Source organism: Felis catus, chromosome D1 (assembly GCF_018350175.1).
Source record: "Felis catus isolate Fca126 chromosome D1, F.catus_Fca126_mat1.0, whole genome shotgun sequence".
Taxonomy (NCBI): Eukaryota; Metazoa; Chordata; class Mammalia; order Carnivora; family Felidae; genus Felis; species Felis catus.
The window spans coordinates 41,151,943-41,165,451 of record NC_058377.1 but is presented as its reverse complement, the minus strand read 5'-3'; the positions used below and the strand labels follow the sequence as shown (position 1 = coordinate 41,165,451).

At 41.0% G+C, this 13,509-nt stretch overlaps 1 protein-coding gene across 8 annotated transcripts in view; it reads left to right on the top strand.

Annotated features, from left to right (window-relative positions):
* Positions 1 to 13,509, top strand: part of FAT3 (FAT atypical cadherin 3) — a 669,818-nt gene that overhangs the window by 146,759 nt on the left and 509,550 nt on the right. For all 8 annotated transcript variants that reach the window (XM_011286534.4, XM_019811654.3, XM_019811655.3 and 5 more), the window contains exon 2: positions 851 to 4,159. In XM_011286534.4, the coding sequence (XP_011284836.3) occupies positions 868 to 4,159 (3,292 nt within the window). In that variant the 5' untranslated portion in view covers positions 851 to 867. The remainder of the gene's footprint in view (positions 1 to 850; positions 4,160 to 13,509) is intronic.

Sequence of the window (13,509 nt, the reverse complement as noted above, 5' to 3'; positions counted from 1 at the left end):
CTGAGCCGAAATCAAGAGTCAGATGCTTACTGACTGAGAAGCCCAGATACCCCCACATGTATTGTTTTATGATCTTTTTTTCCACTTAGCATTATATCTTACCATATTTGAAAATATACATTTTAAAAAGAATTATTTTTAGTAGCTGCATAGTATTTCACTATATGAATGCACTAGAAACTATTTGATAAGCAGTTAGTGGCTTTTCAATCCCTTTGTCTTTTAAACTTTACTGTAATTTTTTATTGTTTATTCATTTTGAGAGAGACAGGGAGACAGAGAGAGCATGTGCGAGTGGGGAAGGGCAGAGAGAGAGGGAGAGAGAGAATCTCAAGCAGGCTCCATGCTGTCAGCACAGAACGTGACATGGGGCTCAATCCCACGAAACATGAGATCATGACCTGAGCCGAAACCAAGAGTTGAAGCCACCCAGGCTCCCCTAAAGTGTACTTTAAATGTACACTTGTCTATTTCCACTGGATAATTGCCTAGCAGGTAATTCTAAGTGACAGGTAAATGCATTTTTTAAGGCTTCTAGTACATTTCTCAATTGACCTTCGGAATGCAAGAAATCTTGTCCCAATGAACAATTGCGGCAGCAGCGTAAAAGTGGGATTTAAAAACCCAAACAACATCAGGTTAAACCCTAGTGACTTTGAATTTCTTGCCGTCTAGTACGATGAGGTTTCAAACTTTTTCTTGTATTGATGTTTTGGTAAAAAAAAAAAAATTATAATGAAGTTTTAAAAAGCACTGTTTCTTCACGGTGCATTCCTACATCTTCTCCCACTTTTCTGTAGGTTAATTTATCTTTTCTCTCTCTTTCTCCCCCCCCCCCACCCCATTCCAGGATGGAGGTATGATACGATGGATATAACTATGGGATACTGTGTGGGTACACGGCCTCCTCCTTCTTGCCTCATTCTCCTGCTTCTCAAGCTTTTGGCCACAGTCTCCCAGGGGCTTCCGGGGACTGGGCCCCTGGGCTTCCACTTCACACACTCCGTTTACAATGCTACCGTGTATGAGAACTCAGCAGCAAGGACCTACGTCCACAGCCAGGGTAGAATGGGCATCACCTTAATAGATCTGTCCTGGGATGTCAAATACAGAATTGTATCTGGAGACGAGGAAGGCTTCTTCAAAGCAGAGGAAGTCATCATTGCAGACTTCTGTTTCCTCAGAATAAGAACTAAAGGTGGCAATTCGGCCATATTGAATAGGGAAATTCAGGACAATTATTTATTGATAGTAAAAGGTTCTGTCAGAGGAGAGGATCTGGAAGCATGGACCAAAGTGAACATACAGGTTTTAGATATGAACGATCTGCGACCTTTGTTTTCACCCACAACATACTCTGTTACAATCGCAGAAAGCACACCTTTAAGGACTAGCGTTGCCCAGGTGACAGCAACAGATGCCGATATCGGCTCCAATGGAGAATTCTACTACTACTTTAAAAACAAAGTTGATCTCTTTTCAGTTCACCCCACAAGTGGCGTCATCTCTTTAAGCGGGCGGTTAAATTATGACGAAAAGAATAGGTATGACCTGGAAATTTTGGCTGTGGACCGGGGGATGAAGCTCTACGGAAACAACGGAGTGAGCAGTACTGCGAAGCTTTATGTTCACATTGAACGTATAAATGAACACGCCCCAACTATCCACGTGGTCACTCACGTTCCTTTCTCACTGGACAGAGAGCCGACATACGCTGTGGTGACAGTCGATGACCTTGATGAAGGGGCCAATGGAGAGATTGAGTCTGTTTCCATTGTCGCTGGGGATCCTTTAGATCAGTTCTTCCTGGCTAAGGAAGGCAAGTGGATGAATGAGTACAAGATTAAGGAGAGAAAGAAGGTTGACTGGGAGAGCTTTCCTTATGGCTACAATCTCACTCTTCAAGCAAAAGATAAAGGGTCACCTCAGAAATTTTCAGCAGTAAGGATAGTCCACATTGCCAACCCCCAAAGAGACAGTGTCCCAGTTAGATTTGAAAAAGAAATGTATGATGTGAGCATTAGTGAATTTTCCCCTCCTGGTGTTGTGGTTGCTATAGTAAAATTAAGTCCCGAACCGCTAGATGTGGAATACAAATTATCTCCTGGTGAGGATGCACAGTACTTCAAAATTAATCCTCGGTCAGGTCTGATTGTCACAGCACAGCCACTGAATACTGTTAAGAAGGAGGTTTATAAACTGGACGTGACAAACAAGGAAGGAGATTTAAAAGCACAAGTTACCATCGGCATAGAAGATGCGAATGACCACACCCCAGAATTTCAGCAGCCGCTGTATGATGCTTTTGTGAATGAAAGTGTTCCGATGGGCACAAGCGTTCTGATGGTTTCAGCTTCTGATAAGGATAAAGGGGAAAATGGGTACATCACCTACAGTATTGCCAGTCTTAATCTGTTACCATTTGCCATTAACCAGTTTACAGGTGTTATTAGCACAACTGAAGAATTGGATTTTGAATCCTCTCCAGAAATTTACAGGTTCATCGTAAGAGCCTCTGACTGGGGTTCGCCATACCGCCATGAAAGTGAAGTCAATGTGACTATTCGAATAGGAAATGTCAATGACAACAGCCCTCTTTTTGAAAAAGTGGCTTGCCAGGGAGTTATTTCCTATGACTTTCCAGTTGGGGGTCACATCACAGCTGTCTCAGCAATTGATATTGATGAACTTGAACTTGTAAAGTACAAAATCATCTCCGGAAATGAACTTGGTTTCTTTTATTTAAATCCAGACTCTGGTGTTTTACAGCTTAAAAAGTCACTGATGAATTCTGGCATCAAAAATGGTAATTTTGCCCTCAGGATTACAGCAACCGATGGAGAGAATTTTGCGGACCCCATGTCTGTTAATATTTCAGTCCTGCATGGGAAGGTGTCTTCAAAGAGCTTCAGTTGCCGAGAAACTCGTGTGGCTCAGAAGCTGGCAGAAAAGCTACTCATTAAGGCAAAAGCAAATGGGAAACTGAATCTGGAAGATGGATTTCTCGACTTTTATTCAGTTAATAGGCAAGGGCCACATTTTGACAAGTCATTTCCTTCTGACGTGGCTGTGAAGGAGAATCTGCCCGTTGGTGCTAACATCCTGAAGATCAAAGCCTATGATGCCGACTCTGGCTTTAACGGAAAGGTGCTATTCACAATATCTGATGGGAATACGGATAGTTGCTTTAATATCGATATGGAGACTGGGCAACTTAAAGTCCTTCTGCCTATGGACCGAGAACACACAGACCTCTATCTCCTTAATATCACCATCTACGATTTAGGTAATCCACAAAAATCTTCGTGGAGGTTGCTGACCATCAATGTGGAGGATGCTAATGACAATAGCCCAGTCTTTCTTCAGGACAGCTACTCAGTTAACATTCTTGAAAGTTCAAGTATTGGTACTGAGATTATTCAGGTGGAAGCCAGAGACAAAGACTTGGGTTCTAATGGTGAAGTGACTTATTCAGTCTTGACAGATACACAGCAGTTTGCTATCAACAGCTCAACTGGAATCATTTATGTAGCTGACCAATTGGACCGGGAATCTAAAGCAAACTACTCCTTAAAAATAGAAGCTAGAGACAAGGCAGAAAGTGGACAGCAGCTGTTTTCGGTTGTCACTCTTAAGGTTTTTTTGGATGATGTCAATGACTGTTCCCCGGCTTTCATTCCCAGTAGCTATAGTGTGAAGGTTCTTGAAGATCTCCCTGTTGGCACTGTCATTGCTTGGCTGGAGACCCATGATCCAGATCTTGGGCTAGGGGGTCAAGTGCGCTATTCTTTGGTCAATGACTATAATGGGAGATTTGAAATAGATAAAGCCAGTGGTGCCATTCGCTTGAGCAAAGAGCTGGACTATGAAAAGCAGCAGTTCTACAACCTCACGGTTCGGGCCAAAGACAAAGGACGACCGGTCTCTCTGTCATCTGTTTCCTTTGTTGAGGTGGAGGTGGTGGATGTCAACGAAAACCTCCATACTCCCTACTTCCCAGACTTTGCTGTCGTTGGATCTGTAAAAGAAAACTCACGCATTGGAACAAGCGTACTGCAGGTGGCTGCCCAAGATGAGGACTCTGGGAGGGATGGAGAGATCCAGTACTCCATCAGGGATGGCAGTGGTCTTGGAAGGTTCAATATAGATGACGAGAGCGGTAAGTTTAATATTTTGTGCCACAAGTATTGTTTCACCTCTCACGAATTGTAACATTGGAGAAGAGAAGGAATATTCTCACACTGAAATAGAATGACAAATGAGGTTGCATTCGGTGCAGAGATGACACAAGTAAAAGCTTTATCTCAGAATGCATCGGTTTGTGAGAAGACATGTTTATACAGTGGTGCTAACCATGGTTTTCAATGGGAATCCCTGTGTTTTGTTTCTCTTGTTCTGCACTATTACCAGCTTATCTTTTGATAAGCGTAAGTAATTTTCACCTCTGTTGATTGCACTTCTGACCTTCACTAAATTAAAGGCCCTGATAAAGTAAATTACATTTGAATTGGCTTTAAATTAGAAGTGTGAAATGGATTTTCAGATGGATCTTATACACCAGTCTTTCCCTTTCTAGTAAAGCTTTGCTGGAGTGATATTGCAGTAGTTGCTTTCATGTTTCACAGGCACATCTGGCCTTTGAACGACAGGCATTCACACTGTGGATACTCAATTAATATATGGCAGTATGCTTCCGCCAGTGTTTTCGTGATCGGCTAGAGGGGGCATGTTGTGGATTTTGCTGATAAAAATTGATTTTAAGATTTTATTTGTAAGACTTGATTGTTGTATAGAGACATTTTAAAATATGGGGCAAATTTACCCCAATATTTTCATTGTCCCCCACCCATTATATTCACACACACACACACACACACACACACACACACACTTTCTGTTCTTGTTATTGTCATTTATCTTTAAATGTACATGTGCCCGGACATGTGCATATGTGTGTGTGTGTTTCACAATTAGCACTGTGCATTTTCTAGTGTTCTTCAGATTGTAGTCATCTCATGACAGGGGTGTCTTCTCTATTCTTGTGTAAATGGTAATATTAGCACTTCACAGCTTTTGGGGTACATTAATATATATTAACACACTGCAACACTCACTGGGTGCTTTGCTCCCGGTAAGGATAATGATGATGAAAACAGGTAGTGATGATTAAAACAGGTGTTATTATAGTGATAGAAAAAGAATTTGAGGAATTGTATTAAATATTGGATAGAAGTTGCAAAACTGAATGTACCATCACAAATTTAAACTGTGATTTTTATATACATGGACTGTAATTATGGCCAGTGTAAATTGTAAAATTGGTCTCCATAGCCGTAATGAAGGTAAATGTCAAGAAAATTGTGTTCTGATTTAGCCACACACTCTATTTTATTATGTATCACTTTTCATTCCACTGGAATGTGTTTTCATTTTTGAAATACAAAATGAGAAGGGAAGGGCAGTATCTTTACCGAGTGTCTACTTTGTAGTAATACTTTGCACTGCTACCAGTGACTTCATGGAATACTTAAGGTGGGCACAACATTTTATGAAGAGTTTTATAGTAAGGTCTTATTTAATTCTCCCAACCGCCCCATGAGGTACAACTAATAATCATCAATTCATGAACTGATATGCAGAGAAGATAGATGATTTGGAGCCTCATTTCAAACTCAGCTCTAAGTAACTTTAGTATTCTATGCTATCTTCCATTTAAAGACATGTATGGACTTCCTCATGTTTCTAGATACACTTGAATTTGGTGTTGATCTAAAATCTATTTGGTAATAAGTGTTAAACTGTTTTCAAAGTCCTTACAGCCCTGGGTTCATTGACTGATGGCACTGGCCCCTAGTCACCCTTTCTTTTTCAAAACTCTCAGTCTCATTGTTGGTGGCTCTCCAGTGAGAGCAGCTTATCGTTGGGACTCAGGTGGATGTGCGTAAGGTAGGTCAAACAGGAAGGCATCAGGTGGAATCATTAACCGCTGCTCCCTAGAAGACTACATCAGCCACGTTGAGTTGTTTGTATTTGGAAGTTTCGTCTTGGTGTAGCTTGATGCAGGGAAGAGCGGCAGCAATATGGTGAGAGTAGCCTAGATTTTCCCTACTGGTACCATGTTATTTTGTTCTCATCTTGCGTGTGATTTCAGAAAATACATGTATTGTTTCGTCTGATGATATAACTTCCCTTGTAACTCTTGACTCCAAGAGTTTGGTATCCTTTGTCTCTATTTAAAATAAACAAACAAACAAAAACAACAACTCACTGCTCTGACTTTGTTCCGTTAGATTCTGGATTGTATAAAATAAATTTTGCCATGGATGATAATATCGCTACTTATATTTTGACATTGCTTTGTTACTTAAAGTGCTCTCACTGGTAAACATTATCTCCTTTGGGTGAAGGACTAGCTAAATGAGTTGTGGGAGGTCACAGACCCGTTAGTAGGATATAGATGGACCTAGAACCCACTTGTCTCCTCTGTCCTAACTTGGTGTTCCTTTCTTTGCATTCCTACACATTCTGATTTACTTCCCCAGAGAATTTTTAATTTTTGAAACTATTGCAGCAGTTTTTATTTATTTATTAACAAAATTTTTTTAATGTTTATTTTTGAGAGACAGAGACAGAGACAGAGCATGAGCAGGGGAGGGGCAGAGAGAGCAAGAGAGACACAGAATCCGAAGCAGGCTCCAGGCTGTCAGCACACAGCCTGACGCGGGGCTTGAACTCACAAACTGCGAGATCATGACCTGAGCCAAAGTCGGACGCTTAACCGACTGAGCCACCCAGGTGCCCCTATTGTAGCAGTTTTTTACCCCCTTTACGGATTTTCCCCCTCTCTTAGAAAGTATAACTATGTTTTTCTTTCTGTTATAGAAAAAAATACATTATGGGACTGGGTGTTGAAATTTTTTATGAATTTCAGAATTTCCATGTAATAATATCCTTAACCATCTTACTTTCTCCCCTCTCCCCTTCTGTTTATTTTAAAATGCAAGCCCAGAAAACTGACGAGGAGTGATTGCCAGGACATGTGCCAGAGGGATGCTGGGGTTGAGGAGAATTTTGGCCAATGTATGTCCAACAGAAGTCATCACCATGGTGCTGTTTGGTTTGCATTACCGTTGAGGCTTCCATCAGCTCTTTGCCTCCAAGTGCTAAAAATCACGGCCTGCACTCCTGGCAGAATGAATGGCTGTTTAGCCCTGCAGCTGTTACTGAGTCTCAAGTCCAGACTCTATTGTCTTCCTTTGGTCCTTTTGGCATGGAGTGGGCTAAACTTGTTTGGGTTTTTGTCTTTCAAGAACCTTTAAGTTAGCTGCCAAAGGTTATTTAATGGCTTGCATTGTCTAGTGGTTCTCAAACTTAGGAGTGCACATGAATCAGCTGGAGAATTTGGTAACAAATACAGATTCCTGGGCCCTTTCCCCCAAGATTCCGATTCAGTAGGTGTGGGGTAGTAGCCCAGGGATCTTCATTTAAGCCCTCCAAGCATTCCTTCTATAGGTGCCTTGGAAACCCTACCCTGGATTTACTTGGACTCCTTAGAGACTGTCTCCCAGATTGTATCTTTTCTGCAAAATCTTTTTCCGTATTCTTTTGAAAGGCAGGAAATTGAGCTCATATTTTAGATAAATTTCCTTCCTAGTCAAGTTTTACAATCTGAATAAATCTTCTATTATTCATTAGTGGTGATAGTTTTCTGAATGCCTTCCCGATGGATCAAAAATCTATTTCTGTGCTTCGGTAATTGCTGTGCGCCTGTTTTGTGAAACTGCATATGCCGGGATTAGTTGATCCGTTTAGTAGTTTTATGTTCTTGACTTTTTTTTTTTTTTTTGGTGCTCAGCGAACAAAACCATACCTTTGAAATTTTTTTACCACGCACAGGCATTTAATAAATGTTTAATAATGTTCACAGTAAATGGATTAACTGGGAGGCCCCCAGCTACAGTGGATTTGATCACAATTTAAATTACTAGTCTGGAAGATGCAATTTAATCATTTTTCCTTCACAAAGAATGCATTCTTATTCTTTGACACAACAGGAATTCATATTCTTGACGACTCAGAAGTTTTAGAAGGTTTAGAAAGAGAACATTGTATTTTTTTTCAACTGTGATTTTCTATTAGATTCTTTTGTAAGCTGCAAACTAGAGCAATGATTTCATTGTTTTATTTGTCTGAGGTTAAGGAAATATTTTAATTGGGATCAACACTTTCTAGTTCAGCGCATTAGTCATGGATGATTGGGGAGATATTTTTGCCGTCCATTATTGCTCATTATATATATTTTTTTCATTTACCAAGTATCTATTATGTGCCGGCATGATGCTAGGGGCTTTGTGGGTGCTGTTTCTAATTGTCACAGGAATCCAGCAAGGTGGGGGTTCATGAGACTCATTCAGTCAGGGTGACATATCTAGGAGTTTGTCAGAGCTGGGACTGGCAGACTCTAAATCTCTTGTGAGCTCCTCTCTTTGCCACATCAGCATGCTAGAGTAACTTTGTTAAGCTTGCGTATTAGGTTTTTTTGTATTATTTCTGTGTAACAAACAACCACAGAATCTAATGGTTTCTGGAAACAGACAGCTCTTCTCCTTGCTCCCAAGTCTGACAGAACAGTTGAAGTAGCAACTGTGGTTTGAATTCTAGCCTGCCCCACATGCCTGCTGATGCCAGCACCCGGGTGAAGGAGTACCCACATTGTCTGGGATGTGCTGTTTTCCTCAGGGTGGAGGTCAGGGCTCAGGAGAGCTGTTGGAAGCTTGTGGTGCCTCTTCAAGCCGCTGCTCAAAACTGACCCACATTCCGGTAGCCGAAGCAGGCCATGGGGCCAGGCTTGACACTGGGGTGGGGCACAGAATGTTGTTTCTTTTATGGAGGAATGGAGAGGAGGGAAGAATTACTACATACCAATGCAGCCTGCATCCTGGCATGAGATACAGCAGTTCTCACCACTGTCTCATAATCTAACATTAATCATGTGCTTACTTATGTGTAAGGACAGGGACAGGCACCTAGTGACACAGAGCTACAAGTGTAAGACTTCGGTCTTCTGTGGTGGGAAGTTTCCCAGGCCGTCTGAGAGGTCAGAATGCAGCTGCAGGTGGTGATGCTGGTGGCCATGGCCGCAGTGGTTGATATTTACTGAGCATCGTCTATGTGCCAACTTCTGTGCAGAATGCTTTATGATACTCCTGTCTCGTTCAGCCACGCCACGAGGTAGGCACAGTTGTTTCCTTATTTTCATACATCTGGTGTCTTAGGAGAGGGAGCTCACATGCACAACACATGTGCATCTATATTTACCTTTCTTTAATTTGAAACTCCAGCCAGCATTTCTCCAACGTATGTGAGCATAGAATGCTCTCTTTATTCCAAATGTTTGCATAGAATCGGCTGAGGCTTAGGAAACCTAATGTGTGGTTGGATTCAATCGGACACCCAAAAGAGGCTTCTCACACTTCTCGAACACTGTAAAGTTAATTATCATTTATTCCAGCAGTAAGTAAACATAACTTTGTAATTGCCTTCTGTGTCTGTACTAGCTGTCTCCCATTTACCTCTCCAGACCCATTTTCCACCCTTCTTTCTGCTTTGTGTCCAGGTGCCTCAGTTCCTTGGCCAGTGGGCTCTTTGTTCCCTGACATCTGTTGGTTCTGCCCCTGGGAACGTAGAGAAGAAGAGAGTCAGGGCAGGGGATATATCCCTCTGATTCTTTCTACCCCGGCCACTGTGGCCTGGCTGCATCTCTGTTGGGGGTAGACACAGCTCCCTGCTGTTCCTGACCCTAGAGACCGCATTATTGCCCCTAAACCCTGCCCACACCTTGGTAAATAGTCTGTTTACTAAACGCTTCCCAATTACCCTGTTGGAGGGTGTGCCTTCTGTTCTCTGTGAGGACCCTGACTGCTGCAATATTTTTTTAATGTAAAGATTTCTAAAACAGATTGTAAATTTAAAAATATTTCTGAGGCTGGTGTTTTCCAGCAAATCCTGTCCACCCCGGTTTCTGCGGTGCTGTGTGTGTCGGCACATTCCACCGGAGGCCTGGAGAAACGGTAGAGAGAGAGTAATTACCCCCTGCTTTCATTTTGCGAGGAGAGAAAGTGAAACCAGAGGACTTTGGGTCCCCATCTAGTTATGCTTTCCATCTATTGTCTACAATGAGCAGACGGTTTTTGCTTTGCTGAAGACCATCTCCCAGCAGACAGAGGAAGAAGGGATATGGCTGGATGGTGTGCTACCAGGATCTTTCAGGCTCTCAAATGTTGTGATGCTGTACCTTGATCTTCTCCAGTGAGAAGGACACATTTCAGCTGGTGGCCCAGGGAAGAATAATACAATACAGTAATAGGGTAATACAACTGAGTAGCTTTTGTTTACCTAGTTCAACTGAAGGGTTGTTTGCCAGCACCAGTGCTGAGCCCAGTACTCTTTTATCTCTAGTCTCTAATCATCAGATAGTCCACAGGGGGTGAATGAAAACTGGGAAGGAGAAAATCTGTGTTGTGTGAAAAATGAGGAGCTTTTTGTCACTGAAGAAACCATTAGCCCTAGCCCATGTATTTAAAGGGGTGGGTAATTCCCATAGTAGCATGTCTCTTACATAATGTAATAAAATATAAGCTTCCTTTTTCTTACATTCAGAGGTGCCAGAAATCCTATTTTATCTTCTGGATGGCTGTTAATCTTTCCAGCTTCTTTCCCCCAAACTTGCCTGTTAGCTCCTCTTTGACAAGCTGAGCAGTAATATGGATGTTATTTGCTGACTTTGGTGCAATTCCTGATCATTCCCGACCAAATGGCATTCTCCGTCCTCATTCTCTTTTCAAGGCGATATTTTTACCTCCACCCACCAAAATCTAAAGAGATTCCCTGAATTCTGGCCCAAGCTTGCCCTGAAAATTTCCCCTTGGGATCAGAGCAAGCAAAGGAGGGAATGAAGTTATAATCTGTGACAGCAGAAACTTTTCTTGGCTCTGGAGTTTTAACCTCAGCTCTAGACTTTTGATCATAATTATTTAAGAGAAAAAAAATGTTTCCCGGAGGATCCCTGAAGACTGTGCAACATTCAGATGAACTTAGTAGCTATCATATAAGCCAGGTGGGAGAGAGGATTAGAAGCTTCTGGAAAATAATGAACAGCATGTTTTTATGACTCTTTTCAGCAGGGGCCTTCTTCTTGACCTTTTCTTAACTGTTGGCTGAAGGCAATTTAGGTTTTAATGGAGGATTGTTGGTCCAAATCTGTAATTATGTCTGTGTTGCATATCAAGTTTGAGCTGCTATTATTCCTGGGCAACTAGTAAATGATAAAAATAATGACCATGATGAAGAGGAAATACAAATAGTGTGGCAAACCAATGACCTGAAAATCTGTGTGGTTCTTTTCTCTGAAATTGGTCTTCCTTTTATATCAATAATGGAAGTTTTCAGTGGCTTACCTGGCCCTTCATGTCAGGGTCCCCAGCGCCAAGTGATGCTGAATTATTTTTATTTTTATTTTTTTTTTAATTTTTAAATGTTTATTTATTCTTGAGAGAGAGTGAGACAGAGAGACAGAGCATGAGTAGGGGAGGGGCAGAGCAAGAGAGAGACACAGAATCCAAAGCAGGCTCCAGGCTCTGAGTTGTCAGCACAGAGCCCGATGTGGGGCTCGAACCCACAAACCATGATATCATGACCTGAGTCGAAGTTGGACGCTTAAGCAACTAAGCCATCCAGGTGCCCCTTATTTTTATTTCTTAAATTAACAGAGAGTAAAACTTGAGATGCCTGGTAAGCAGAGGTTACGAAAACTATCAAACGATGACTTCATCTATTAGTGGTTCTGATTTCAGATAGCTTGCGTTTCATATCAGTCTTCTGAAAATGTTTTTTGCAGGTGTTTTGTATGCACGTGAAAGATACTTTCATTTATCATTACATTTGGAAGAATTATAGAGTTTGATAAATATTTATGTGGTGCCACTACATTCACAATGTTTCATTGAAAAGAAAATGAAATGAAAACGAAAATGGGCTGTAGTCTGTATTTTTAGCTCGCCAGTTTTTCTGAAAGCATGTCTTATCGACAGACAGAATCTACAAAGAGTTCTGTGTAGGATTCAATTCAATTTATATTAAATTCTGGGCACCGGTATATGACTTACTGAATATAATAGGAGTCTCCAATTTTCTCTTTGGACGTTGGAGGATTTAGTGGCTCCTCTAGGGCCACTCTTTGTGATTAAATTCACATTTTCATTTGCATAACATAGTTAATATTCTAGTTGCTTTTAAAAAGCAGTATGGTGGTGAGAATAATACTGAGCTAAAATAGCGTATGGATATGAAATGTCTTGAGTCAGAGTGAATAAAAGTGGGAGCAATTAAGCTAAAAAATTGAGGTGTACAAACACACATGCAAAGATACTATAGTAAAAACATAAAGCCTTTGTGGTTTACCCCCAATATCTATAAAATACAGCTTAAACAACTTTTATAGTTTTTTTTCTCCACTTGCTTCCTTAAAAATCTGCCTTTTCCCCGTTTCCCTTCTTCCTTTTTTCTTGCCACCTGTTTTTTTTCCCTCATTCCTACATTTGTAGTTCCCTGATTCCCTGTGGGCACTGGTGCTTTGCACTCGAAAAGAATGCTGAGATGATTAAGTCAAGGGCTAGCTGTACAGACAGAAAAGCATGTAATTGCAGACCGTGTGATGCGTAAGTGACACAAAGTAAGTGAGTGCCTTGTGCTAGCCATCCATCATGTTTATTGTGGCCTCAGCATCACCCTTTGGCATCGTGGGATGATTTTTACAAATTCCAATTGGAGACAAGACAGAATGAGAGATAACCAGAGCATTACAGTGAGAGTTGATGATGATATATAAGCAAGGCTTAATTGTCAAGGAATGCCTGACCCCAGAAACGGATCCAGGTTTTGTAAGGCTTGAAGTACCTACCTTGTATCATTTGTTGGTTGCCTGCTTTGAGAAAAAGTATAAACATTCATGACTATAAAATTACTGCATTTGTTTGAACCGAGGAAAGAAGTCACATCAGCTCTTAAGTTTAAAACTCAACAAATACCACAAATGTCACAAAACTCGGAAAAATAATATTATATTTTGTTGATTAAACTCCTGACATACCTCTCTAATACTTCCTTTCCCCTACGTTTTTTGGTTGCATGTTTGGCTTGATTGCCTCTTCATGGGCTAACAATTCTGTAATTGTTTCTATAGAAAGTGAAGAAAGATTATTTAGTTTTCCTCCAGTGCTAGTTGATTGAAATTTGTTTTTTATTGTTGAGAGTTTAGACATGTTACTCTGTGGTCATGACTTGTTACTGGTAATGCTATGTAAATTTTCTACGTTGGTGTCAAATTTGAAAAAAAAATCTCGATCGAGTTTCTTTTTCGTATGAGCTATAACAGACACATTTGCTGTTAATACTGCTACATGTCTGTGCTCGGTAAACAAAGAGTCCAGTAATTTCCATTTCTGGGAATCT